The sequence below is a fragment of the Leopardus geoffroyi genome, chromosome E3 (genome assembly GCF_018350155.1).
Source record: "Leopardus geoffroyi isolate Oge1 chromosome E3, O.geoffroyi_Oge1_pat1.0, whole genome shotgun sequence".
NCBI classification, from domain to species: domain Eukaryota; kingdom Metazoa; phylum Chordata; class Mammalia; order Carnivora; family Felidae; genus Leopardus; species Leopardus geoffroyi.
In genome coordinates this window covers 38,939,049-38,966,790 of record NC_059340.1, presented here as the reverse complement: position 1 = coordinate 38,966,790, position 27,742 = coordinate 38,939,049, and the positions used below count along the sequence as shown (strand labels likewise).

The window sequence follows — 27,742 nt, the reverse complement described above, 5'->3', positions numbered from 1 at the left end:
ATTAGAGTCAAATCCATATTTTTGGTGAGAATACTGCATCGGCGATGTGTCGTCAGCACCTCCCATCAGGAGCACGTGATGGCAATTTCTCCCATTCGTGCTGATGGTAAGTTTGACCACGTTGTTAAGAGAGCATTCGCCAAATTTTCCATCTTTAAAGATATCTTTTGCCCCTTTGTAAATGCCCCATGTGGGGTGATATTTTGATAATTCCCCTTTGTAAGTATCCCTTTGGGGTGGATAGCTTCTTCCTCGATAGGCTGTCACCCATGCTTTTAGCGTACATTGATGATTCTTGCCCGAATACTCATTTTTAAGGGAACATTGGGAACAACATCGATTCGTGTTCAAACTGTAAAATCTTGATAAGCATTTTCCTTGGTTTTTTAGTTGGTGAGAACTGTGGTGTCCGCTTGGGAACTTTTTCCTTTCATCACAGAGCAATCCCTGAGGGAATTTGTGCCACATGGAACTCAGCTTGCTCGCCTGCATGGGGACACGAGAGGCGCAGCAGCGGTCTGGGAAGCCGGCTGTAGAATAACATTGAGGCGTCAACGTGTAACACGCCATTGACGACCAGTGTGCCAGACCCCACATAACGTGTGTCGGACGTAATCCTTGCCTTTGAGAGATTTGGTAACGGATCAAAGACGGCGAAAACCTTGGAGAGCTTAGTCTCTGTGTCCGGAATTTTATAACTCAAAGCCTTAATTTCTCTTCAAAACAATTCTCACAGTTTTTCTGTGTATCTCTGAGGATCATACTCCTAAAACCTTCTGTTCTTGAGAAAAGGAAGGTCCCTTCTGTCACCCGTGCCAAACGGATACTCTGCATAGGCTTGAAGGTGACAGCTCACTTTAGAGTGAGGGGATGATTTTAACCAGTGGAAAAGGACAATGAAAACAAGAGGGGCGCGTGAAGACCTCGGGGTATGAAGAAGCTCACGCCCGCTTCTCACCGGCTGGGCTTTAAGGCCTATGTCCCTGAGTCCCGTGGCAGACACCTTCCCTCCTCTGTGCCACAGCAGGGAATCTGCGTCACCCCTGCCTGGTCGAAACCCAGGCCGGGAGAGGTGCTCCCAACCCCTTTGGCAGCATCCCTCCTGACTCTTGCAGGAGACCAGCTTTTGTGCAGGTCAGCATCGTTCCCGGACCACAGGGACGGGCCTTGGACGGGGAGTTTTTGTTCAAAAGCTTCCAGTTGCTTCTGTGTTCTCTCGCCCGATCCACCAGGCTCTTTTGCGCTCACATTTCAACAGTGCACGAAGGAGCGTTGGTCTTGAGAGCCTCCGAGATCATCCTGGCGCCAGACTCCCCAATGTGATTTCCCTGGAGGCTGGAAGAGAAGGATTCGGACCCGGCTTGAGAGAGGGGCTCAAGGGCCAGAGGCCTGCAAGTCCCTTTAGTAAAGAGCAGACAGTCACTACACGAAATGCAGAACTCCAGGCAAGACCAAGCTTCCAGGATCCCTCCTATGGGGAAGGCCCAGAATGGCTCCCTCTTATACCGGGCTGCCCCGCAGAGCCGCTGAGAGACCTGGGAGTCTGCCAGCTCCAGGAATTGGGCGGAAGGCAGGGCCTGACCTGGGAGCCGTGAGCCTGGGGGGGGGGGGGGGGGGGGGGCAGAATGGCAGGGAAGGGCCGAGCCCCACTCACTTGATGTGCTGGAGGCCGCGGTTCCCAGAGAGTGCCGTGGCAACGCATATCACCCCATCCATCCCCAAGGAGTTCTCTTGAAGACTAGGCAGAGAAAAGATGCAGACACCATCGTGAGCCATTCGGGACAGAACACGCGCCGGGAAGCAGCGCTGCATCGATCACAGGTGCCCCAGCGAGAGCAAGGTGGCCTTTACCCCTGAGACCAGTGTCTACCGGTAGCCAGGTGGTCCCGTCCGAGCGCCATGGAGGATGGAAGACCAAAAACGCAGGCATTAAATGGCTTACCTCTGACATAAGCTAGATAGAATGAACAAACTCCTCTGCAACGTGGACTCGAGTGCTATTTCTAGTCAGAGGGAAGCGGCTTACAGAGGAAGTCAAGAACGTCTCATTTCGTGGGGAGGTTCCAGCAGAGAAGTCTGCCGGGCCAGGGTGGAGGTAGGTCTCTACAACCACTCACTTGAGTCTTCGGAGACTTGAGTTGACCTTCAGAGCATTTGCCAGGGCTTTGGCTCCGGCCACCCCGATGGCGTTTCCTCTTAAGCTGTCAGGAAAGATACGAAGCCTAAAGCACAGTGACAGCTGTGGGGTGTAAACAGTACCTCCTCAGACGAGCACGGGCCGCTGGGTAGAGGCAGCAGGGACACAGCAACCACGGGGGGGCGGTTCCTCCTTCCTGACTCCCCGGCCCAGAACAGAGATCGGCTCTGGGGAGCAGGACGCACCAGGAGGGGTGAAGCTGGCCCAACCTGGGTGGTTCGTTGGAGCCCTCGCCCTCCATCCCAAGGGAAGGAGAGTGGGGCTGAGGTGAGAGAGGAGACACTTCCTCCAGCGGTCCCCACATGGTCAGCGTCACAGGACCACAAGAGCAGGAATGACTGAGACATGCCTGAGACCCCCCACTGAGCTTAAGTCGCCCTTGCCCCTGCCCCCGCCCCCGCCCCCGCCCGGGGTTTGGATCTACTCCTAGACCAAGGTCAGTGGCCAAGGACCCCTACAGAGGGCCTCGGGATGTGCGCAGCCTGGGCAAGACCGAGGAGAGCAGGAGCCACAGCGGTGACTCCCAGGGAAGAGGTATGAGGTGGCAGCGGGGAAGCTGGGGAAAGCTTCATCTCAGTGACGATAGTTCAGTGGTTTGTGACTTTCCATGTGAATTGACATTGTTTCCCTTCTGTATCTTCATTTTGAATCAACAGCTTGGTTCGTTTGGGTAAGAGACAGCAACCAGAGACTGGAATACTCACTCGAGAATCTCCAAGGTCCTGTTCACAGCCAGGGCATCCCCTAGCGCCTGGGCCCCCCGGGCACCAACGGAGGCCACCTGCAGACTATGCAGAAGAGATGGGGTCAGTGCGGACAGGCTGGGGCGCTCCGGCCTGCACCCCGCCTGGCCCAGCTTCCATGCATCCTTGTCCTTCCTTCTCCACCCCTGGACTGAGGGCTGCAAGTGACAACATAGCACTGAAAACTGTTGGCCCGTGATCCGTCCAGAGAACGCCGCGCCTCCGGCCTCCCCTGATGCCGAGGACAGAGATCGGGATGCTACGGATACGGGAAGCAGAGGTGGTTCCCTGGAGGGTCTGAGGAAAAACACTCCCTGAACCCCTACTTCTTACTTTGTCCCAATGGCTAACATTAGGAAAATTTAACACCTTCTTGGCTGGGAAGCAACACTGATGTTTGGTATGAAAGCAGGGCTCAGGGCCGGCTGCCTGGGCGGCCGTGCACGTCAACACTTACTAGAGAGCAGTGAGGGCCGTGTTGGCCTTTAGTGCGCTGGCCAGTGCGGAGGCGCCCTCGTCCCCGATGGCGTTCTCCTGCAAACTGAACACAGAGCGTGACCCCCGGGTTCACAGGGCACGGGGCTAGCGGCACTCCAGCATGACGTCCTGAACTTGGACCTTCTAGTTTTCATTCAGACCACGCACACCGCAGACTAGACCCCCAGGGTTGCCGAGGGGATAACCGACCCCACGGCCTCCTGATTAACATGCAGAGGGCTCTGGGGCCTCTATGAACCTGGATCATCAGAAGCAAACAAGAAAAGGGACGCGTGGAAATACGCTTCAGGGTGAGGACACGAAAATGGGCGTGCCAGCCAGAGAATTCAGTCGAAGCCCTTAGTCCCTGGCCATTCTTGCTCATCAGGGTTTTACATCTTTTTTTTTTTTTTTTTTCCTTCCCTTCCACATTGGAGTAAAGTCAGTTCCTAGCGCAGTAAGTGATGGAGAGTTTACCTCGGGTGGGCATTGGGGTGTTGAAGGGAGCAGTCTGCATTCGCGATTTTAGCAGACGTGTTAGTGCGTGTGGTGCCCTGGCCTGATCCTGTCTCAGGTGGGCGGTTGTGACTGAACGAGCCGGCACCGTGGGCCACGTGCTGGGGGGGACGGAGGAGCCCGTGGGGTCTCCTGCCCCCGTGTGGTCACGGAGGCCACCGGGAGAAATAGGTCTGAACTGAAACCTGCAGGATGAGAGTTGGGGGAGGGGGCCTGGCACATCCACGGAACCCAAAGAAATGGCATCAAGTGGCTGGCGTGTGAAATGACGGAAGCAGGCCTTTGGGGCCTTTGTTAGAAGCCACACCGAGGGGTGGGTTTCACTCTGCAGGCACTGGGCAGCCATTGAAGCATCTCAGGACGGGGACAGATACACATTTTGGAAAGATGTTTGGCCAGCAGTGTGAGCGGATGGACTGGATGTGGAGGCTGCTACGGGGACGCAGGGTGAGTGGAGCTGGTGGCCTGACGGTGGCCGCGAGGGTAGAGGGAGACGGTGGGGCCTTGGGAGGAGAGTCGCAAGTGGGAAGCGAGAACAGAGACGATGTTTCTAGCTCGCAGGCCGGGTTGGCCGGGCCCGTTCGTGAGGTGGAGCTGAGAACAGACTCGTGGGGAGGCGGCGTGGGCAGTGATTACGTGGGTCTGGGGCTCAGGAGAGAGGGGTCTAGACGCGGGGGCACCGGGACTTTGAAGTCCAGGAGTGTGCAAGAGGACAGCTTCTGGAATAGAGAGCTCGTTCGAGACAAGATGGCCTAGAACAGATCCCTGAGGAGCCCCAGGATGTCAGTGAGACAGAAGAACCAGCCAGAAATGGGCTATCCTGGATGCCAAGGGAGAAGCCATGGGCGTGGTCCAAAGCAGGCGAGACTCAGAGGGTTAGAGACAGGGTTCCCATTCACCTCCGCGGCTCCACTCGCTCATGTGCCCAAGAGAAATGAAAGCGTATGTCCAGGCAGAAGCTTGTACACGAACGTTCACAGCAGCGTTACGAGAGCCAAACTGTCCAAACCACCCAGATGTTCCTCGACAGATGGGGGGATAAATGGCATGTCAATCTGCACAGCGGAATAGGATTCAGCCACAGAAAGGAATGAAGCCCTGATTCCTGCTGCAACCTGGGTGAACCTTGGAAAGCTGATACCGAACGAAAGACCTTGGTGGCAAGAGGTCACACGCTGTTCAGTCCCACGTACGTGAAGTGTCCAGTACAGGTAACTCCGTAGAGACAGAAAGCAGACATGTGGTTTCCAGGGGCTGGGGCACGGGGGCAATGGGGGGTGACCGCTGATGAGTGTGGGGGTTTGTTTAAGGGAAATGGTCTACAATTGTGGGGATGGTCGCACAACTCTGTGAATATACTAGAAGCCAGCGAATTGTACGCTTTATCTGGGTAGATTTTTGTGGTAGGGGGATTACGTATCAACAAAGCTGTCTGAAAAACAACAAAACAGGTAAGAACAGAAACGTGCCCGCTGGCCTTAGGGCAGAGGAGGCTGTGTGCTGAGGGCCTTTGGCACGAACCGAGCCATGTGCCTGGTGGACCCCGAGGTTTCAGATTTCCTTGCCGCCCTGCCCTTCCTGCCGCCCCTGCCAAGGCCCCACTCACTCGAGGCTGGTCAGGCTCCGGTTGAGTTGTAGTGCTTGTCCCAGGGCCTTGGCTGCACCGGCCTGGATGAAGTTCCACTGCAGGCTGGGCAGACACAGACACGTGTGACCACGTGGGCCAGAGCAGAGCCCGGGAGGCTCTGGAAGGTGCAGAAAAAGGGGACTCCTCCCAGGAGAGTCTGACGGCAGGGAAGGAGTGCTTGTAGGACGGGGTCCTGGCCACTGGTGGACACAACTCCTGCACCCTGCCTCGGGTCTAGTCCCAAGGGGTCAGTCAGCACTCTCTGGTTAGGGGTGGGCACAGGGACGGGCTCAAATGAAGACCCCAAATGGCCCCTGCATGAGGCTTGTGGCACTTGGAGGCACGAGGTGGGTGCCCACCTCCCACCTTTGGCCTCTCAGTAGATCAGCCCCAGGAAGCGGGGGGGGGGGGCTGGAGGGGGGCAGGGCGCAGCCTACTGGAAGCCCCTGAGTCCGTGTTGTGGGGGAGCCCGATGCCAGTGGGTATGATGGCCCCGCAGCGTTGCAGAGGGGACAGGGAGGGGTGGGGGGCACTGTAGACTCACTGGAGGGATGTGAGGGCCCGGTTTTCTCTCACTGCCAGCGCGATGGCCTGGGCGCCCTGGTCGTGGAGGAGGTTGGCTGTCAGGCTGGGAGGAAGGGATCAGCGGCGAGTAAGCAGGAGCCTGCTGGCGTGGAGCCCCCGTCCTTGCTCACCTGGGAATCCAGGCCCCCTCCTCCCCGAGAACCCACCTAGCTCGTGTTGATTGAGTGCTGGTGTGTGCCAAGCACGTGCCTTCCTGACAGCCACAGGGACAGGGTCCCGGGACAGATCGTCCCCCCTGGAGGACTCACTCCTGATCCCTGTACTGCGCTGCCCTGAAGATCTGGCCCCCCTTACATCACCACGAGGAGTGGGGCACGGGGGCAGGCAGCGTCCCCACGAACCTCATCTGCAGGTTACTTATCACATGAGAGTGGAGGGGCTGCCCCCAGAGGCCAGGTCTCCTGGTTCCCCCTCCCCAACCGTGTCCCCCTCCAGCCTGTAAAATGACAAGGCGACGAGGGTCTGCAGCCCCCTGTCACCCTGGGCCTGAAGGGGCCGTAGGAAGCACACCCCGCCCCCGACTCACGTACTCCAGATTTTTCAGGGTGCTGTTGCTGCAGAGAGCTTGAGCCAGGTCCCGGGCTCCCTCTGAGCTGATGGAGTTTTCTCGCAGGCTGGGGAGAGAGAAGACCCTGAACTGCTGACCAGATACGTGGGGACTTGGGGGACACGACCCCTGGCACTCAGGCTTCTCAAACCCAAGGAACCTCAGGGGTGACCTGGGCGTCCTGAGCGATCGGGTGCGAAGGGCCTCCCGACAGGCAAGGCTCCCCGGCCGGCCAAGCATCTCCCTGTGGGACTGCCAACAGTGGGGCCACCCAGGAGGGAGCGGATCGGTTGATGGGCCCTCAGAGGTGAGGGGACGGGGGCAGGCGAGCATGCTTGGCTGCCTCACAAGCTCGTGTAGCAGAGGGAGCAGCACAACCGGCCAGCTGAGGACCCCGGCTGTCCCCTGCTGTCCCCTGCCCTCCAGAGCGGGTGGGATGCCACAGGCTCCGGGACCCAGGATGCTCCAGGACCCAGCTGCCCAACCACAGATGTCTTCCTAATGGACCCACAGAGGGAGGTGTGGCCTTTCCAGCCCCAGCCTTTCCTCCCAAGTCCCAAAGGCCCTTCAGACCCCTTGACCAAAGGGACACCCCGGCCGGAGAGGGAAGGCGGGACTTACTTGAGGCTGATGAGGGTCTGGTTGGTGCAGAGGGCCCCCATCAGCGCCGCCACACCTGCGTCACTGATGGAATTGCTCTGCAGGCTGCAAACAGGATGGGGCAGTGCTTGGGACGGTTGTCCCAGACCCCCAGGGAGCCACTGTTCCAGCTTGGGGACTGAAGGTGTAGGGCTCAACAGAGTTGGGGGACCCTGGGTGTTCTTCTCATCATCCCTCCTTCCTGTCCCCATCCCCCACCTGTTCCAGACCCTGCTAGGTCAGGGCAGGTGGCTCTAGTGTGACCAGCCCCCAAAGTTTAGACTCTGCCTTGATTTGAGTGGCTCTAAATGGCCCAGAGAAGGGGTTTGCGTTGTGTCTGCAGCCAGGGTGGGGGCAGCGCTGAGCTCCCCCAGCCCCCACCAAGGCTGCTGCAGCTGCAACCCTCTTTAGTCGCCAGTGCCAGCCTAGGGGGACTTGGTGCTTGTGACTCTGGAAACTCCAGAACCAACACCAACCTCTGCCGTCCAGGGAAATGGAGCTGGCGGGTGGGACGGAACAGTGAGGTAGGCATGGAGAGAGACCGAGATCACAGTGTGCCCAGGGTTGGCGGTTGGCTGGATCCCGGCAGGGTGGTGGCCCTGACTGACAGCCCTCTTCCGGGACCTGCCCACCTTCTAGATGGGACGTCTAGACCCATCTGTCACCCACCCAGGGATGTCACCCACTGCCCACGGCCACTCCTGAGTGTGGCCAGGCAGACTCACTCCAGGCTCTCCAGGCCCTGGTTCACCTTCAGGGCCTTAGCCAGGGCCTCGGCACCTTTATCACCAATGCTGTTACTGGAGAATCTGCAAGAGATAAGATAAGGGTGCGCTGGTTTTCTGGAGCAGCCTGGCGGGTGGGCCCCGGGGATCAGGGTCCAGGGAAGCCCTCCAGGGCAGTGCTCTCTCTGTTGTCTTCAGGGTGCCCAGGGCACAGTCTGTTCTTGAGTCTGGTTGGTGGCCTCTGCAGATGACTCCCAACTGCCTGTAAGAGGTCAACCTAGCAAAGTACGTCTGGACTCCCTAGCAGGGGCAGGGCCAACTCTTTGGTGAGAGGTTTTGTGATACTTCACGTGAAGTGCCCACACGTCTCTCCATCCATCCGTTCATCCATCCATCATCCATCCATCCATCCATCCCCATGCTCACAAATATTTGTGATGGGCTGGGCTCTGTGCCGGTCACTGAGGATACAAATGTAGCCCTTCCGCATTTCTCACATGAGCTCCTTCAGACTCCTGTTCTGCTTCAGGGCATCTGCCGTCTGCTGGGCTCCCAGAGGCCCAATGGTATTCTTCTGCAGGCTGTGGGAGAGGGGAGGGGTCCCTCAGCAAAGCTGGCCACAGCCATTCCCACTCTCGGGACAGTCTGGGGGAAGGGCGAGAGCTCAGAGACGACTCAGGTGCTCTCCCCACCGCGTGGGCAGAGGGGGCTCTAGGAACAGTCTGTGCATCATTGCCGAAACGATGCCAGTAGATGGACACTGTTACGTGGGGGGGGGGGGGGGGGGGGGGTCAGAGGCAAGGACGGCTGGGCTCCTTGCCCAGGCAACCCTCCCAACACTCAACAGTTGTCCTCCCTCTCGACCAGCCCACAGCCTACCTCCCACCCTTGCAGTCTTGCCTAGGGCAGACCCTCCGTTTCCGCTCTTCTCCGAAAGCTACTTCCCTTCATACTAAATCTGGAGGAGGTAGATGCTACAAGAGAACCCCTGCGCGCATTCCAGAAGGGCAGGCAGGGCAGGACCTGTCCTGTGTAAGGCCAGATACAATCTCAACTAAAGGGAATTTTCCCTGGTTCCAAAAGGGATCCTTTCCCTCAGAGCATTTCTTTGAGAAAACTTGGGATTGTAAATCTGTTCCTTTGAGAAGCGTATAAATCCTTTTAAAAGCTAAATAAGCCTTTTGTCAGAGTGATGGCCCCCAAGGGACCTCAGAACCACGTCTCTGAAAGGAGCGCATCGAGGAAGGTAGCACCACTCCAAGTTGTAATTGTCTGCTTGTCATAATGGCATGAGGAGCCTGGCTTTTCCTTTGGGTAAAGGCAATCATTGAACAGCTGACTACCTTAACCACCAGGCAAACTGAGGAAACACTGTGGGTGACAGACGGTGCTGTCCAGTCCTCTTACTTGAGGACAAGTTATCTTGAGAACACACGTGCCGTGGGTTGTATCTGCTTGGCTGTAGAAAAGGGTGAGATTTCTTTCTGTCCTGGCCAGCTCGCTGCTGGATTGCCAATGATGTACAGTGCAATCTGGTTGATTCTTCAAATAATGCAACTGTTTCATTCTTTTCTACCTTTGCAGAGAGGATTTTCTGCATTGGCAGGAGGCTTTATTTGTAATTATTTCCCCAATACCTGTTCTGTGGAAGAGTGGACATCAAGATTTGCAGGGGTCATCTAGATGGGCCCGGAAGTCTCAGGCCGTCTCCCCAATCATCCTTCCTTGCAGGAAACAGGCCCTTGGAGGAGGGGAGAAGGGGGGGGGTATCTCTGCTGGCCAGCACGTCCACTTACTGTAGCACAGAGAGGGTCTGGTTGGCGGCCAAGGCCTCAGCCACAAACCTGGCACCGTTATCCCTGATGGCATTATTCTGGAGGCTGTGGAGGCAAGGAAGAGGTACATCACCAGTGGCACAAGAGAGGGCCCAATGGTGGCCTTGACTCCTACCACAGTGTTACCAAGGCCCAGGGGGTGGGGGTAGCAGCTGACCACTACGTGCCCTTGCTGCCCACCACACAGGATTTGGGAACAGTTGGTTCCTCCCAGGGAATCATAAGGATTCCCTCTGAGTCTCTAAGCATTTGTCTGCTGACTGGGGACAGGGTGCGCGTATTATCTGGATGACGATAGCTAGGTTGTCCGTAGTCTTAATTACAGCTAAAAGCCACAGCCTCCAAATGTTAACAAGGATGTGGAAATATCGGAACCCTCACCCATTGCTGGTGGGGATGTAAAATGGTGCAGACCTTGTGGAAAACAGTCCGGCGCTTCCTCAAAAGGTCCAACATAGAGTTACTGAGCAGTTTCACTGGTAGGTATTTACCCAAAAGAATGGAGAACAGGTACTCAAATGCTTGCACATGAATGTGTACAGCAGCATTATCCACAAGAGCCAAAAGGTGGAAACAACCCAAATGTCCGTGAGCTGACAAATGGGTACGTTGGGGTCTGTTCATAAAGCGGAATGTTATTTAACCAGAAAAAGGAATGAAGCACTGACACGTGCTACAATGTGGATGAGCCTTCAAAGCATTATGCTAAGTGAAAGAGGCCAGACACCAGAGGTCTTATTGTATGATTCCATGGTAAACATAGAGACAGAAAACAAATTGGTGGTTTCCAGGGACTGGGGGGAGGGGAGAATGGGAGGCGATTGATAAAGAATACAGTCTTCTTTTCAGGTGATGAAAATATTGTGGAACTACATAGAGGTGATGAAGGAACAACTGTGAACGTACTAAGTGACACTGAAATGTATGCTTTAAAGTGGTGAATTTCACCCCAATAAAAATACATAAATGAAGAAACAAATGACAGTACGCACTCAACTAAGGATGGGTACAACCACCTATGACAACTCCTAAAAGGAGCACAGCAAACCATAGGAACATTCTAGAGAATGGCACTTTCAGCGTCCTGGAAAACACCTCAGGGGAACATCCTGACACCATGGCCTTGGGGATTTCCCATTCGATGGAAGACAAGAGGTTTTCCTCATAGACTATTTTGCTTTTCCACCTCTATACAACCGCATCCTCCTTTTCCTCTATCCCTGGATTAGGCTGTACACACAAGGACAGTGAGCACAGAAGAACTGAAACCTGAAACTTGTATAGATACGAGATCATGTGGCATCCACCTAGACAGGAGCCAGTATAGCATGCCTGCCATTTTGAATCATCTCCCACTCCATGGCTGGCACCTGGGAGAGGGTTTTGTGGGCCCTCTGCTGGTTATGTCGGGATGTGGAGCAGATGGCACGTACCTCAGAAAGGCCAGAGTGCGGTTAATCTTCAGAGCATCTGCCAGAGCCTTGGCCCCTTGAGGTCCGATGGAGTTGCTGCGGAGGCTGGCGGGAAGAAGAGAGAGAAAGAACTGTTTTCTTTCATCCAATTCCCAGGGAGGAAAGAAAGAAGTTACACTGACCTTTAAATCTACGCTCTTTGAAAATAACGGGGTTTAAGATTTCATGTTTTGTGGAGATACTTATTCAGGTGAACAAGTAAGGAATTTCCCAGTATGATGGGGGGGTCAGCGGGGGTTGGGGGGAGGAGCAGGATCTGATGGCCGTGGCTTGGGCCAAGTATAGAGAGGAGAATCATACCAGCTTCAGGGCCAAAATTCTGGTGCCTCCCTGGACTGATCCCCACAACTGACGAGGAGCCAGGAATTTGCTCACTCTGCTGTCCTTCCAACCGACCCAGGGGACGGTGTGGTCTGGGGGACTTCGCAAGATGGCTGACAAGCTTTCCCTGTCCCAGTGGTGGAACGTTGGCCTCTGGTGTCCTACTTACTCCAGAGCGGTCAGACTTCTGTTGACCAGGAGGGATCTGGCCAGAGCTTTGGCCCCTTTGTTACTGATCTGGTTCTCAGCCAAGCTGCCCAAGGAGAAGGAGAAGAGTGGTTATTGCAGGTCTACAACTGTCATGGCCTCTTCCTCAACACCAGGCTTGTGATCCAAACCTCCCGGTTTCACCAGCATCATGAGGGCCTGGACGCAGGTGGAGATGACGTGAGCCCTGGAGCAGAATCGCCCAGGCCAGGAAAGCCTCTGAGCCAAGTAAGGTAAGGCCAGAGTGCAGGGGACAGACCCTCACACTGGCAAAGATTCCCAAGGCGAAGTCTGGCCAGAATCCAGTACGACAGCTTCTATGCAAACAGGGCAGCAAAGAGCCTGGGCAGTTACAGAAGTTTCCCACAAAGATCCCCGGCAGCAGTGTGCCGGAAAAGTACAACAATACTGATTTGTAGCATTGGCCGATTTCCGTGGTGTAAATACTCTCACCACGGCCAATTTCTTTTTTTTTTTTTTTAATTTTTTTTTTTCAACGTTTATTTATTTTTGGGACAGAGAGAGACAGAGCATGAACGGGGGAGGGGCAGAGAGAGAGGGAGACATAGAATCGGAAACAGGCTCCAGGCTCTGAGCCATCAGCCCAGAGCCCGACGCGGGGCTCGAACTCCCGGACCACGAGATCGTGACCTGGCTGAAGTCGGACGCTTAACCGACTGCGCCACCCAGGCGCCCCACCACGGCCAATTTCAAGCAGTCCCAGCTTGCAAAAATTCCTAAAGCTTTAAAAACCTGCTCTCATGAACTGTGGCTGCATTCATAGTACTAGCTCACCACTGGCCCCTGTCCTTTTCTAGCACAGGGAAGGAAAATGGTACTAACTATAGAACTAACTTCAAAGTAAAACAAACAGGGCACCTGGGTGGCTCAGTCGGTTAAGTGTCTGACTTTGGCTCAAGTCATGATCTCACGGTTCATGAGTTTGAGCCCCGCATCAGGCTCTGTGCTGACAGCTCAGAGCCTGGCACCTGCTTCGGATTCCGGGTCTCCCTCTCTCTCTGCCCCTCCCCCACTTGCAATCTGTCTGTCTCTCGGAAAAATAAACATTGAAAACAAGAAAAAAGCAAAAACCCGTGTTCCTCAGAACAGCTTTAGGAGTCCCAGAGGCTGAGGGGGCACCACGTGCCTGGGCTCTGGACCTCCACGTCTCCTCTTTCTGTCCAGAAGCTCCCGGGTGCCCGTCTTTTGTGGGCATTCTGGCTGATGGGCCACTTTTAAAAGGGATTCTGTTGCGTAGAGTTTGAAGATCATTCATCCAGACCGCCCTCTACATAACTGCCCTCGAGTCCTAGAACCTCTGTCCCCTCTCCGCCCAGGACTTTTGTAACAGTCGTTAAATAATATCTGACGAGCCACGTGTGTTTTCCGAAGGGTGCCTTTTCAAACGGGATGTGGCCCCTGAGGACCAACTACAGAGAGGGGAAGAAGAGCACGTGGCCTTAGACGAAATTCTGGCTTTTGTGCAGAATATTTTCTGAGCGTTATCCAGACTCCTTTATGCAAAACTCTGGAAGTTGACTATTTTGCTGAAGGCTCCCGTGAAGGAAGAATATTAATGAAATTAATTAATGTTACTGTGTTTCTTTCAGAGGGATTGCATTTCTATCTCTGGCTGCTAGCCCAAGGGGATCCTGCTAATAGCTGGCCCTCATTCAGTGCTTCCTCTGTGCCTGGCCCGTCCTCACCACTTGCCTTGAGTTAACCCACTGAAGCTGCTTCAACAACCGGAAGGGGGAATGTGCAGAAAAGGGTTAACCTTGCCCCCAGTTCCAGAGAGGTGACCTCTGAACGCTTGGAATGTCCTGCCTGATAAGTCTGTCTGTGTTTACCTGGGGCCCTTGGGCCGTGCGGTGGCAGCCTGACGTCCCTACCTCCGGAGGGGCTTCCCATGACCCACCTCCAGTAAAATGTCTGGATCCAAGCCCGGGTGCGCCTCCCTGGTTGGGACGCTTCAAGTGTGCTGTTGCGCGTGGTGGCTGGGGAGGCGGGCCCTGTCTGCACCACCACAGCGGAAGGACAACTGAAAGCTTGCCCCTGTCTCTCTGGGGCCCGCCTCATGCACCCTTCCCTCTGCACATTTAAATCCGTATCCTTTTGATGTCCTGAACCACAAGTGCAGCTACAACAGCTCTTCTGGGTTCTGTGAGTCCTTCTAGTGAATCATTAAACCTTTGGGGGGGGGTCCCGGAGACCCCAGACTCACAGATACCATTTTAACCCCATTTTGACACTCCTTTGGCACAGAGTTGACTGTACAGGGTCACACAGAGCCCACCGCTCACCACTGTCTTCCGTGACTTCTTTTGGCTCCTGACTCACTCCGTGTTTGTTTTTGTTTTCTCAGAGATTATTCCTGAACCCAGAGGGAGGCTTAAGTGAGGATGAAGAATTCCTCTCTGGATCCTGTCCTCCAGACTCCTCTCCCTAGTTCTAACCACCCCCAGGTCACAAGCCCACTCCTCGGTGTTACTGAGACTTGGAAATGTGATCACAGGAGATTTCACAAGCACGAAACTCTATTTTGCCGTCAGCACATAGACTTGTGTCTCATCATACCATTAAAGATCAATGTTTAAATTTTATTTTTTTGTACTCGTTTAAATAAAAGTTCAAATTTAAATCCAAATTTTAAATTAAAAAAATTTCTAGGGGCGCCTGGGTGGCGCAGTCGGTTAAGCGTCCGACTTCAGCCAGGTCACGATCTCGCGGTCCGTGAGTTCGAGCCCCGCGTCGGGCTCTGGGCTGATGGCTCAGAGCCTGGAGCCTGTTTCTGATTCTGTGTCTCCCTCTCTCTCTGCCCCTCCCCCGTTCATGCTCTGTCTCTCCCCATCTCAAAAATAAATAAAACATTAAAAAAAAAAAATTTCTAATTTAATTTCAAGAGCCAATCCTGTGCCTGTAATGCTGTTTTGAGGGCAAACATTGAGAGGAGCTTAGAGAACATTGTGCCTCGCAGCACTTCTGAACATTGAGTATCTGCGGAAATGCTCCCATGTCCACCAGAGCACCTGACCCTCACCATATCCCTTCCCTCTTCTTACAGGTGAGGGACCTGAGCCTCTGGAATTTTCCAGAAGGGGCAGCAACAAGCAGCCACGTGTTTCCAAGGCACCTCTCCTTGCAGGCGCCTCTGGCCAGTTGAGCAGAGAGGAGGATGGGAAAATAGCCCTGGACCCCGTGTGACAGGTAGGCACCCCGGGTGGGGTCTCCCAGGTCAGCGTTACCTGATCCTCTGAATGCGACAGTCCTTCCCGCTCAGCACGCTGCCCAGCAGCTCCATCACGGGGTCCTGGAACTGGTTGTTGTCCAGCCTGCAGGAGGCAGAGCGATAATGAGTGGTACCACCGTCCGCGGGCGGGTGGAACGAGGCCCTGGCAAAGGTCCGCCCTCAGGGCAGCAGACACACCCAGGCTGGCATCCCTTCCCTGGCCCACGTTTGCATCGCCACGCAGCCCCCACCACGAGGTGGCCCGGGGACCCGTGCTGGCACACCCGCCAGGCTCGAGGTTTTCCCGGGAGGGTACGCCGGGAGCCTCAGTGTGGTGAGCCCCAGGATTCCTGCGCAGACGGCGTCTCCCCGGCAGCCCCGTACATCACGTGTCCGCGGGACACGGGCTGCTAGCTCTCCTTCTAAGGGTGTGGCAGTTGCTCTCAGGTCCTGACGGCCCTGGTCTTAGAGACACTGGAGTCCAGAGCAGGATGGGTGATGGGCGGGAGGGGTGGTGGTGGAGTAAGTGGGCGCGGCCTCTGTCGGCAGAGGGGTGGCTCACGGAGTGCCGTAGGTTGAATCGTGTTCCCCGGAAAGATATGTTGGTGTTCTGACCTCCCGCCGCCACCCCAGCGCCTTAAGCTCATGACCTCATCTGGAACCAGGGTGATTGCGGATGTCATGAGTCCAGATGAGGTCATTCTGAGGGGGCCGGGCCCATAAGCCAGTACGACTGGCGTCCTTGTCAGAGAGAACACCACGTGGAGACAGTGACACGGAGGAGGCGCCCGTGTGACCACCCGGATCGGAGTGATGCGTCTACAAGCTGCGGACTGCCAGTGAACAGCACGAGCTAGCGAGGCAGGAAGGCTTCAGAGGGAGCTCAGGCCTGCCGACCCCTTGAATTTGGACCGTGCCCCCCCAGAGCTGTGACAGAACAAGTTTCTGCTGCCTTAAGCCATCCGTGCTGTGGCCCTGCAGGCGGCCCCCAGGATGCCGACACGGGGGGGGGGGGGCGTGGTGGAGGGGAACGGCCTTCCAGGCCCCCGCTGTCTCCTCCAACCCGCACCGCGCACACCCCCACCCTAGCGCCCACCTCAGGCTCCGGCAGTAGAGCAGCTGGGGCAGCAGGCTCTGGAGGATGCCCTTGCTGAGGCACAGGGACAGGTTGGCCTCCTGGACGCAGGCGTCTGACACCTGCAGGAGGTAGGCCAGGGCCGCGTGGTGCTGGGGGCCGGTCAGCCCCGCCAGGCTGCCGCTCTGCATGGCCTCCTCCACGCCGCGCGCCAGCTCCGTATGCCGCAGCTCGTGCAGGCAGTGCAGGACGTTGACGGCCCGGGCGCACACCGCCACATCGGGGCGCAGGCAGCCCTGCAGGAGCTCGGCCGCCTGGGCCCCGTAGCCCTGGTGCTCCCCCTGCACCAGCAGGGAGCCTGCCAGCAGGGCGTTGACCCCGGGGGAGAGGAGTCCCGAGAGGAAGCGCAGGAACACATCCAGCCGCCCGTCCTCGGCCTGCATGGCCCGCTGGGCCGCGCTCCTGAAGTGTGTGAGGAAGCCGAGGCGGGGCCAGGACACGCCACCCTCGGCGAAGAGGTCGAAGATAGCCCGCCTGGAGGCAGCGTAGTAATACGCGGCCGCCACAAACTCCTGCAGGGACAGGTGCGTGAAGCAGTAGGCCGTCGACGCGGCCAGCGTCTCTTCCCGCTGCAGGAAGCGGCTGCACAGGCCGCTCTGCAGCAGAGCGAGATCCACGCCAAACGCCTTCAGGTCCTGCTCGTAGAACACGTACTTCTTCCTGACCAGCCCGTGGAAGGCCAGCCGCCCCAGAGTGCCCACCATCTTGCGGCAGCTGTGGGCCACCTGCTCGATGCGAGGGCTCACCTTGCCCTTCTCCTGCCCGTCCCCGCCGAGGGCCATCCTGAAGTACCAAGAGTAGAGCTCGCACAGGGTCCTCGGAGTCTGCTGCCCGGCCTCCTGGGGCCCCGGCCCGCTGTGGCGCAGGTGACCCAGGGCCGACCCCGCAATCCGGCAGAAGGCTGGGACCGTGCACATCAGGTACAGGGCCCTGTCCGCCCGCACCTGCCTCAGGACCCAGTCGGAGAGGGTGTGGTCCTCGGGGAACATCTCCTCCAAACACGCCTTGATCTCCTCCTCGTCAAAGCCCCGGATCTCTGTCATCCGGTCTACCAGGCCCCCCGGGATCTGGCCGGCCACGCTGGGGCGGGAAGTGACCCAGACAGAGACTTCTGGGAATAGGTTGCCCCGGATAATGTTGGTGATCAGATGGTCCACCTGGATCTCCTTCTTGGGGTCCGTGCAGGCCACGGTGTTTGAGAAGTCCAGAGGCGTCTTACACTCGTCCAGGCCATCCAGGATCAGGAGGGTTTTGGGTGGGGCTGCCGCCTCCGGGCCGGACTCCCCGATGTGCGAGAAGACGGAGCGGACGAGTCTGTCCGCAGACAGCTTCTCGTGGGTGTTGAGATCTCGGAAGGTCAAGGGGAGCACCAGGGAGAAGTCCTTGGCGACCTGTCCCCGGGCCCAGAGCTGGACAAAGTTCCTCACCAGGGTGGTCTTGCCCACGCCAGCTACCCCGATGGTGATGGAGATGCGGGGGGGGATAGACACCCGAGACAGAGGCAGGAAGAGTCTGTCCAGGGTGAGGCTCCTGGCCGGGCGCCAGGCCCCACGCGTGGTCTCCACCTGTGTGAAGTCATGTTCCCTCAGCTGTAGGTCTGTCAGCCCCTCCAGCAGCAGGAGGCTGGTCAGCCTGGGCGGGGGGCCGCCTCTCGCCCTGTTCAGCAGAGCCTCCCGGCACTTCTGTATCCTCGAGTCTGCGGGACAGAGGCCGAAGGGGAGGGCTGGGGAGGGTGGGGGAGGGGAGGGCAGCGGGGAGCGGGAGGGCCCAGGGACACCTTCCTTCCGCCTACCATCACCGTGAGGCCCTAGGGGGGCCTGTGGCACCCTGTCCAGGGGCTCTGGGGCCTGGGAGCCCTGACTGCTCTTCCCGGCCAGCAGGTCCATGAGGGCTTTCACTTGCCCAGCCGGGGAGCCGGGGCCTCGGCCCTGGCCTGCCTCCCCGCCGGTCCGCACCTCCTGCTTCCTCATGGGGTCCGCGATGGCCGCCAGCAGCTGCCAAGAGAGGGCCTGAGGTGCCGTTTGCCGCGTCACCACCCTGGCCTGGGACAGGTGAGTGAGCCTCCAGGGATGGGGAGGGACCCACTCCCTGTCCTTCCCCAGGCTGCCGGCGGCCCCCTCCGTCCGGCCTCCAGGAAGGGCCAGGAAGGGCCGTTCGTTCCTGGATGGCGAGCGTCGTCCCTGACGCCAGGAGCATGGTGGATAAGAACCGGGCCCAGGCTGGAACCTGAGCTCCGCCACTTACTGGCTGTGTGGCACCGGGCAGGCCACCTGAGCTCCTCGTGCTGTGCTGTCCTCATTTGTGACCTGGAGGTGGAGACGGGGTTAAGAGCAGGTCTGCTCCCGAGAAGGGGAGAATGAAGGAGGTCAATCTGGAAAGGCTGCGTGCTCTGCGAGCCCAGCTCTGTGACCCCCCTGGAAAAGCCAAAACTGTGGAGAAAGGGAAAAGGTCGTCCGTGGTTGCCAGGAGGGGAGGGGTGAGTGAGTCAGGAGGGAGCCCCTGGGGATTCCTGACCCCAGCAGCGCCCTTCTCTGCTGGGCGCTGCAGTGTGGGGCCACCGAGAGGCGGAGCCGTGCGGGGCCCCACCTGCTCCCGTCGCTTTCCCCGAGGCTCCTAGTGGATCCCGTGTGTCCCTCCCTCAGCTACGGTGGGTGCTCCAGGACCCCCAGCGCGCCCCGCCCCCTCCTCACCTGCAGTGGGCGGGGTGTCCGGCCCACGGCAGCTCCTCCGGCAGGGCCCCACGAACTCAGGGGGTGGGGGTGGGCCATCCCTCGCCCAGGGGTCTAGGAGAGAAGACAGGACAGGGCTGAGCAGAGGCTACACCTGCCGCTCCGGATACCAGCCGCTCAGGGAAATGGGTCTGGCCCGTGTCTTCTAGCTTGGCGGTTGTTCTCTGGGTCTCAACGATCGTCACTCAGGGGAGGGGTCACCTGACGCCAGCCCCAAGGGTCCGACATGTTCCCTGACCTTGTGCTTGCACTGGGCTTTCCTGGCACTCTAACTCGGGATGAACCTTTTTACCTAGAAGATGCTAAAAGGGGCTTGACAACAAGTAGAATAGCATTTTCCAGCCGTTCTGTCCGGAGCGCTGTTGAAGTGTTGGGTAGTGCAATGAATTCAGGGCAGGCCGTGTCCAGCCCAGCTGAGGGAGTCCGGCAGCGTTCGTAAGAGGCCAGGGGGAGGCCTCGCTCCTTCTTCTTCGGACCCCCTGGCTGTTCCCCCTCTTTTGTTCTTCTTGGCGTCAAATCCAAGGGGAAAAGAAACCAGATGGGGTTCTGAGTGAAGTCTCACTAATGTGGATAGATCGGTGTGGGTGTTACTGAGGGAGACAGTCTTGGTGCGCTGTATCTCCTTCCCCATCAAATATTAAGTATTCATGTTACTTCCCATCATTTCTCAGTGAATGCTTACTGCAGTATGAATAACTTCATGTCTTTCCTAAAATCGCAACACTTATCCTGAACAAGTTTTCCCACGTGGGTCAGACCCTCCACCTCCCCCACGCAGTGGTGAGTGACGGGAATCACACTGGGCATCCTCGTCTGACTCCCAGGCGTGGTTCGAGCCCAAGCCGTCAGGCCTCATGTTTGTGATCGTGTCTAAGTTGTTCTCTCCTCTTGGAAAAGATTCCTTCGCTTCCTTGTGTCCTAGCACCATTCAGATAACACCACGTGATTGTTCCTGAAGGCTTCCTGTGCTCCAGACGACGATCTGTTAAACATTGTACTTACATCATTTCGCTTCTTGTAACAACCCTTATTAAATTGTCACCGCTCCCGTTTTATGGATGAGGACATTGAGGCTCAGAGAGGTTAAGTGACTGGCTCGAGGCGACACAGCTGGGGAGCAGCTGAGTTGCCAGAGAAACCAAGGCTTCACTGACACCAGCCTTTGTGCTGGACAATCTCCTGCCTCTTATAGTATGTCCCCACGTTTTTCTTAATTAAAAAAAATTTTTTAATGTTTATTTTTAAGAGAAAGAGACAGAGCATGAGCAGGAGAGGGGCAGAGAGAGAGAGGGAGACACAGAATCCAAAGCACGCTCCAGGATCTGAGCTGTCAGCACAGAGCCCGACTTGGGGCTCGAATCCACAAGCCGTGAAATCATGACCTGAGCCGAAGTCGGATGCTCAACCAACTGAGCCACTGAGGTTCCCCTTGTACGTCCCCACATTTAAAACATTAGGCGTGTCTGTTAAATTAGCAAATACCTTTTTAGCAGTATTGACCCAACCACGTGATTTATTTCCCTTCAGTCATTGAATCAGGAGGTATTTATTGAGGGCCTTTTGTGGCCTGTGGGCACTGGGGGATCTGAAGGGAACAAGTTAGACAAGGTCCTGACCCTGTGAGTGTGATCCGGGTGGGGCACATGACAGTAAAGAAACCCAGTGAATGAGTGAGGCCATCTGACATGATTAACGCTGTGAATGAAACACACAGTGTGCATGGCGGAGTGGGTCGGCTGTCACGGTGGCCAGGGAAGGCCTCTGTGAGAAGGCCACTTAGGAGCAGAGATCTGAAGAGTGAGAAAGCGTTAATTACACACAGAGCTAGGGGGACAGCAAGTACACATGCCTTGTGCATTACTGGGGCAGAAAAAGCCAGTTGCTGGAGCACAGTGAATGGGGGTAGGGGTGGGGCTCACAGGATAAGAGGACATTTGAGACCCACCCACCGTCATAATGGCCATATGCCTTTGGGTTTATACTAAGTGTGGTGGGAAGTCACTAGAGAGTGACATGCTGGATTCATATCCAGTCTCTCCTTTAATCTGTGAGCTACACTACAGATTTTCTAACATTGAACCAACCTTAGGTTCTTGGATACTATCTTCCACGTGTATTAAGCTGTGTAAAACAGGGTGGGCCAGCACAAGAATAGATACAGAAGTCATCAGAACATAATATAGAACTTAGGAACAAATACATATTTATATTACTTGCATATGAAGGAGTTTGGTAATGTGAAAAAAATAACATTCAATTAAAAAAAAATTTTTTATTTAGAGATCAGTGGGAGAGAGGGACGGAGAAAGAGGGGCAGAGGGAAGTCAAGACAGAATCTTAAGCAGGCTCCATGCTCAGCATGGAGCCCAGCAGGAGGCTGGATCTCACAACCCTGGGGTCACGACCTGAGCCAAAATTAAGAGTCGGAGGCTCAACTAACTGAGCTACCTAGGTGCCCTGGTTGTTTTTCTTTAAAATTTTTTTGAAGTTTATTCATTTTTGAGAGAGAGAGAGAGAGAGAGAGACAGAGAGACAGAGTATGAGCAGGGGTAGGGCAGAGAGAGACCGGGAGACCCAGAATCCGAAGCAGGCTCCAGGCTCCGAGCTGTCAGCACAGAGCCCGATGCAGGGCTTGAACTCACAAACCACGAGATCATGACCTGAGCTGAGGTCGGATGCTCAACCGACTCAGCCACCCCGGGGCCCCCCCTGGTGGTTTTTCAATTAGGTGCTAGTGCAATAGGGAAAATGAAAGAAAAAAAGATTTCAGGATTGGAAAAGGAAAAAAAAACTTTCACTGTTCACAGTTGACATGATTATATACATTGAAAATCCAAAACAGTCTACAATTGATGAGAACTAATACATGAACTTAGCAAGATTTCTGAACACAAGGTCGGTTTAAAAAAGTCATATCTATTTCTGCTTATTAGCAACAATGAAATTGAAAGTAAAAGTTTGAAATATTTAAAAAGCAAATATCTAGGGGCGCCTGGGTAGCTCATTCAGTTGGACATCCGACTTCAGCTCAGGTCATGATCTCATGGTCCATCAGTTCGAGCCCTGTATTGGGCTCTGTGCTGACAGCCCAGAGCCTGGAGCTGCTTCGGATTCTGTGTCTCCCTCTCTCTCTGCCCCTCCCCTGCTCATGCTCTGTCTCTATCTCAGAAATAAATAAGCATTAAAAAAAAAAAAAATAGGAATAAATTCAGCAAAAAATTTGCAAGACCTCTACACAGAAAACTAAAAACAATACTAAGAGAAGTGAAAGAAGACCTAAAAGAGGGATTTACCATGTTCATGGATTGGAAGGCTTACTATTATTAAAATGTCATTTCTTCCCAAATTGATCTATAAATTGAACGACATCCTAATCAAAATTCCAGCAAGCTTTTTTGGTGAGGAAGGGAGGGTAGAAATTGGCAAGCTGATTCTAAAACATGTATGTAAAGCAGAAGACCCTAGACTAGCCAAAATTATTTTGAGAAAGAAGAACAAAGCTAGACGACTTCTACTACGCAACACCAAGGCTTAGTATAGAGCTGTAGGTATTGGCATAGGGCCGGCAGATAGCCCAGTGCAATACGACAGAGGGTCCCGAAACAGACCCACACGTCACGTGTGGTCACCACATTTACAACAGGGGCTCCACTGTAAGTCAGGGAGAAAAGATGGTCTTTGTATTACATCGTGTTGCTCCAATGGGATATTCCTATCAGAAAATGGACCTTGACCCCCGTCCTCCCACCACACACAAAGATTAATTCCAGCTGGATCATAGATCTAAATGTGAATGCTAGCCCCACCAAGTGTTTAGGAACAGTTACAGAATACTTTCAGGAACTTGAGCTAGGTAAAGACTTGAGTGGAGTACAAAACACTAACCGTGAAAGAAATGAGTGCCATATTTGGATTCATTAAGATTAGGGATATCTGTTCAACAGAAGACAATTTTAAAAGAGTGAGAAAGCAAACTACTGACTAGGAGATGTCTCCAGTACATTTAAAAATCCGGTAAGAAACGGGGGCGCCAGGGTGGCTCAGTCGGTTGAGCGTCCGACTTCGCTCAGGTCATGATCTCACCTTTCGTGAGTTTGAGCCCCACGTCAGACTCTGCGCCCACAGCTCAGAGCCTGGAGCCTGCTTCGTATTCTGTGTCCTCCTCTCTCTCTCTGTCTCGCCCCTGCTCACGCTCTGTTTCTCTCTCATAAATAAAAAAAATAAACATTAAAAATCAGTAAGAAACAGCCCAGTTAAAAATGAGCCAAAAAATTGAAGATCTATCACAAAAGATAATATCCTTAGTCATCAAAGAAATGCAAAGTGAAATCACTTCAGAGAAGTGTTTGGTAGTGATAAGGCCGAATAGGCATGTTTTTGTGACGCAGCAATTCTCTGCCTGGCTCTGTATACCTAACAGAAACAAGTGTTTATATCCATCAAGACACAGTATTGGAATGTTCTAGCAGCTTTATTCATAGTGTCCAAAAAAAAAAAGGAGAAACTGCCAATATCCATCAACAATATAATGGGATATATGTGTGTGTGTGTGTGTGTGTGTGTGTGTGTATATATATATATATATATATATATATATATATATATACATATATATGTGTATATGTATTTTTTGTAAAGTTGAAACAATCAGGTCCCAGGTAGTAATGACAGCGAAGGAACTGCTGACAAACTCAAGTGGCTGACTCTTGCAGACACACTGAGTGAACAAAATGTCACCCCAAAGAGAACATACTCTGTGAATCTGCTTATGGGGAGTTTAATGTCAGGCCCAACCAATCTGACATGATAGAGGTCAAAATAGCAGTAGTCACCTCCTTGAATACGTTGATCTGGGCGATCGATATGATCACCGATTGGTGCACATACACAGGTGCCTACAGATGTAAAAACCCGCTGGGCTCACTTTGCTCTCTGTAAGTTGTACCTCTGCAGCCATCCAGATCTCCCCATGTGCGTAAACCAAGGCTGAGCAGTGTTATTGCAGCCTCTTAGCACGTGAGGCCAGGACAGCAGGGCCTGTGTCCTGCTGTTGGCTTGGGTGATGTCAGGGCGTGGCCTGGCGGCGGACATGGCTTCCTGTCATTGGTTGTCCAGGTACACCCACAGGTGACACACCCCTGCCCCTGCTGCTACTGGGGGTGAGGTGGTGGCTAGGGGAATGAGGGGACCATGTGGAAGAAGGGCCGGGCCCAGGGCTCCTCGGCTCTGGCAGGACAGTGTCTAGAGCACTGTGTGTGTGTGTGTGTGTGTGTGTGGTAAAATACACACAGCATGAAGTTTACCGTTGTAACCATTTTTAAAGCGTACAACTCAGTGGCATTAAGTACATTTACAATGCTGTGAAACCGTCACCACCATCTACCTCTGGAATGTTTCATCCCCGCGATGGGAAGCCTGCCCCTGTTAAGCACTAACTCCCCTTTCCCCTCCTCCCAGCCCCTGGAACCCAGCCTTCTCCTTTCTGTCACTACGAATCTGACTCCTCTAGGGACCTCATGCAGTATTTGTCCTTTCGCGTCTGCTTTCCAGGTTCATCCTTGTTGTAACACGTCTAAAAATTTGACTCTAAGTCATGTTCTGTCTTTATAGTTAGATCACATTTTGTTTATTCATTCATCCATCGATGGACACTTGGGTTGTCTCCGCCTTTTTCCTCTTGTGAATAAATGCTGCTGCGAACAAATACCTGTTCAAATACCAGGTGTACAAATACCTGTTCAAGTCCCTGCTTTCGATTCCTTTGGGTTTATATACTCAGCAGTGGAATTGCTGAATCTTATGGTCGTTCTAGGAAGAACTATTTTTTTTTTTTTTTTAATTTTTTTTTTCAACGTTTATTTATTTTTGGGACAGAGAGAGAGAGCATGAACGGGGGAGGGGCAGAGAGAGAGGGAGACACAGAATCGGAAACAGGCTCCAGGCTCTGAGCCATCAGCCCAGAGCCTGACGCGGGGCTCGAACTCACGGACCACGAGATCGTGACCTGGCTGAAGTCGGACGCTTAACCGACTGCGCCACCCAGGCGCCCCATAGGAAGAACTATTTTTAAAAAGCCACTGCTTAGCTCAACCGCCTAGAGGTTTATTTGGTGTGAGGTAGGGCCTCAACATGTATGTATTTTTTTAATAAAAATTTTTAAGTTTATTTATTTAGGGTGAGAGCGAGTGTGAATGAGGTAGGGGCAGAGAGAGAGGATCCCAAGCAGGGGCTCAAACTTAGAAACCTTGAGATCATGACCTGAGCCGAAATCAAGAGACGCTTAACCGACTGAGCCACCCATGCGCCCAGTCAACGCGTGTGTGTTTTGGAGCTCCCCTGGTGATTGTAATGAGCAGCCAGCATTGGGAACTGCTAGGCCAGAAAGGCCGGGCAAATGGCAGAGGAGGGACAACAGCAGGGGAGAAGAGGCAGGGCAGAGTAGTGTCTGGGAAGGTGGCAGGGGGGAGCTCCCCCCTGCCCCCACCTCCAGTCCCATGTGCCTCTCAGCGTTGGGAGCCAACACTTCCTCCGGGTCAGACACTCATCTTTCTTGCCCTGCTGACCGTAGGGCTAGGGTTGCCGGGGTTAACAAATTAAGATACAGGACACCCACTAGAATTTGAATTTCGCATAAACAGCGTTCTTTCAGTGTAAGTATATCCCAAGTATTACGTGGGATGTGCTTATACCTTAAAACCCAGGGCCAACCTCAGAGCCCAGTGAGGGCGCTCCCCCCATGGGACAGCTACCCGGCCGCATGTGCGCACAGGCCCTGTGTGCAGCCCAGAATCTGCCCCTGCAGGGTGGAGCTTGCCACGGCCCGAGTGCCACACACGCCGCCAGGGACAGTCAGGCCGTGTCCAGTGCGGACAGCCTTCAGTGAGAGCGGAAGGAGGCCCTGCAACCAGCTTAAAGAGGGGAAGACGGGTGGGTGGTCTGGGCTGCCCTGGGCCATCTGAAGGCCAGAGTCGTTCTGAGCTGTGGTGGGCAGGGCCAGCCAGCCAGACAGCTGCAGACCACGGCCACCCCCTGGAGCAGGCTTCCCTACACCCCCACATCCTCCAGAGCCTCACCCGTGGGGTGCAACGCAGCCGAGGACCTGTGCTCACTGGCGTTGGTGTCGCTCAGTCCCCGTCCCTCAGGACGGACAGCGGAGCTCACGTCTCATCCCAGAGAAGACACAGGTCCCGATCTACTCATTTGCTCTGCCGGCAAGTCCCGTCTTGTCCCGTGCTGCCCTCCCAGGGGCCTGCAAGACAGCCAGCCTCTCTCTGCCCGCCCGCACTTGGGGACTGTACATTCGGACCCTGCAGCGCCGACCTGCCTGGGCCACCCTCACCTCAGGCCACAGCCTCTCGGATGCTCCTGTCTCCAGAGACTCCCTGCCCCCGCCCCGCCTCCCAGGGTCCAAGAGTTCAGTTCTCAGCCCCTTGAGGTGGCTCAGCACCGTGGCCGTGGACCTCTCGAGACCAAGCAGCCTTTCCTAGAGGTGGGAGGAAGCGGTGGCTTTGCCGCAGGACACAGCCCTTCTCATACTGCACTGCCCGTGGGACAGAGGAGGTGCTGCCGGCCTACACCCCTACTCGGGAGTCAGCCACAGGGTGGCCTGTGATGGCCACAGTGAGGCCCCGGCCTGGGGAAAGCGTGTGTCCCCGTGGAGGAGACCCAGAGGCGCCCCAGGAACCCAGGAGTCCGACCGTGGGGAGGACCCCATGGCCAGCAGCCACCGCAGGCACAGCTCGGTGACACCTCTTCTGAGAAGGCCTCTCTGGTTACCGGCCCTCTCAGAATGATGGGCCTCACGTCCACCCAAAGGTGTGGCTAGAAGAGACCCCTGGGGGCTGCTCACCCAACAAGAGGGTGGTGTCTGTGGGACAGGCACTGAGTGCCAGAGCCCAGCCTGCCTGCGCCGTCTCCCTGGGCCCTCAGGACCCTGGGGCAGGTCTGGTATTGTCACTGCCATCTTACAGGTGGAAGGTGAGGCCAGGGATGGAGCCCGGGTCTGCTGATGCCAAGTTTAACCCCTCGGCTGCTCAACCGCGCTCTGCCTGCCTGCAGCGGTTTCTGGTTACTTCCTGCTCTTCCCAGCCCATCACTGGTACCTGGGGAGCTGGGCTTTGTCCCCTTGGCCCATCGTGGGCTGCCCTTGGGCACATGTTTCTTTATTCCGTACGGTGAACTAGTCCTGCTCAGCAGCTCCCGGCCCCCACGGGGACACCTTCCCGGTGCCACCCAGCCACCGCTCCCTAGAGCAACTCAGGCCTTAAAAGTCACCGTCCTTCCTGCCGGCAGTCTCTTCCTCCTCCCCCATCCTGCACTGAGGCAGCCTGGACTCGACTTACCTCCCAGACCTCATTTCCCTAGGGATGCCGAGACTGGGGGGCCGAGGGTTCTCCATCCTGGTGCTCCCGGGCTCAGCCCTGCTCCAGGGGACAGAGGCAGCTGCGTGGTGGCGAGGATGTCCTGAGATTCTCTGTGGCCGGTCAACTGGGCCCCGAGCCCTCGGGATCTGTGCGGGGCGGGAGCAAAGCCCTGTTGGAAGGGATGGGGAGGCACTGACTGCACAGGGCAGGGGGGCTCCGGCCCGCCGGCTCCTGCAGTCCCCCAAGCCCACCGGTTGTCACGGCAGCTGGGCTCCTCACCTCTTCCTGTGCAGGGCTCCGCCTCAACCCTCCTTCCTGTCTCATTTCAAAAGCCAACAGCTTCTCAGACAAATCAATGAGCCGCGGCTGCTCCGGCTCGGCTTTGTCACCACCCT

At 55.4% G+C, this 27,742-nt stretch overlaps 1 protein-coding gene and 1 long non-coding RNA gene across 7 annotated transcripts; one reads left to right on the top strand and one right to left on the bottom strand.

Moving 5' to 3' along the window:
• Positions 1-55: 55 nt before the first annotated feature.
• LOC123589391 lies at positions 56-14,538 on the top strand. Of its 4 annotated transcripts, XR_006708297.1 has the most exons (5): positions 56-2,731; positions 2,854-4,380; positions 4,950-5,144; positions 10,741-12,124; positions 13,502-14,538. It is a non-coding gene; the product is annotated as an uncharacterized LOC123589391 (long non-coding RNA). The 4 variants fall into 4 exon arrangements; XR_006708296.1 differs by having other exon boundaries at positions 56-2,095; positions 2,854-5,144; XR_006708295.1 differs by having other exon boundaries at positions 2,854-5,122.
• NLRC3 (NLR family CARD domain containing 3) lies at positions 1,219-27,742 on the bottom strand. 3 transcript variants are annotated; one of them, XM_045461440.1, is made up of 20 exons: positions 27,327-27,742; positions 18,946-19,038; positions 18,500-18,561; positions 18,048-18,249; positions 16,217-17,951; positions 15,137-15,223; positions 11,854-11,937; positions 11,325-11,408; positions 9,853-9,936; positions 8,554-8,637; positions 8,057-8,140; positions 7,314-7,397; positions 6,672-6,759; positions 6,105-6,188; positions 5,540-5,623; positions 3,398-3,481; positions 2,902-2,985; positions 2,118-2,201; positions 1,655-1,738; positions 1,219-1,335 (listed from the first exon to the last, which is right to left on the bottom strand). In XM_045461440.1, the coding sequence occupies exons 4-20, from the start codon at positions 18,223-18,225 to the stop codon at positions 1,252-1,254; spliced, it is 3,180 nt and encodes a 1,059-aa protein (XP_045317396.1). In that variant the 5' UTR covers positions 18,226-18,249; positions 18,500-18,561; positions 18,946-19,038; positions 27,327-27,742; the 3' UTR covers positions 1,219-1,251. The 3 variants fall into 3 exon arrangements, with proteins under 3 accessions (XP_045317396.1, XP_045317394.1, XP_045317395.1); XM_045461438.1 differs by having other exon boundaries at positions 6,676-6,759; positions 27,327-27,739; XM_045461439.1 differs by having other exon boundaries at positions 6,676-6,759; positions 18,048-18,561; positions 27,327-27,739.

Coding starts and splice junctions, on each gene's coding strand:
- NLRC3 (XM_045461439.1), bottom strand. CDS start 18,225: ATGAGGAAGCAGGAGGTGCGGACCGGCGGGGAGGCAGGCCAGGGCCGA. Junction 15,224..16,216: donor CTCTACTGCCGGAGCCTGAG/GTGGGCGCTAGG, acceptor TGCCTCCTGCAG/GCTGGACAACAACCAGTTCC. Junction 8,638..9,852: donor CAGACCCTCTCTGTGCTACA/GTAAGTGGACGT, acceptor CCTCTCCCACAG/CCTGCAGAAGAATACCATTG.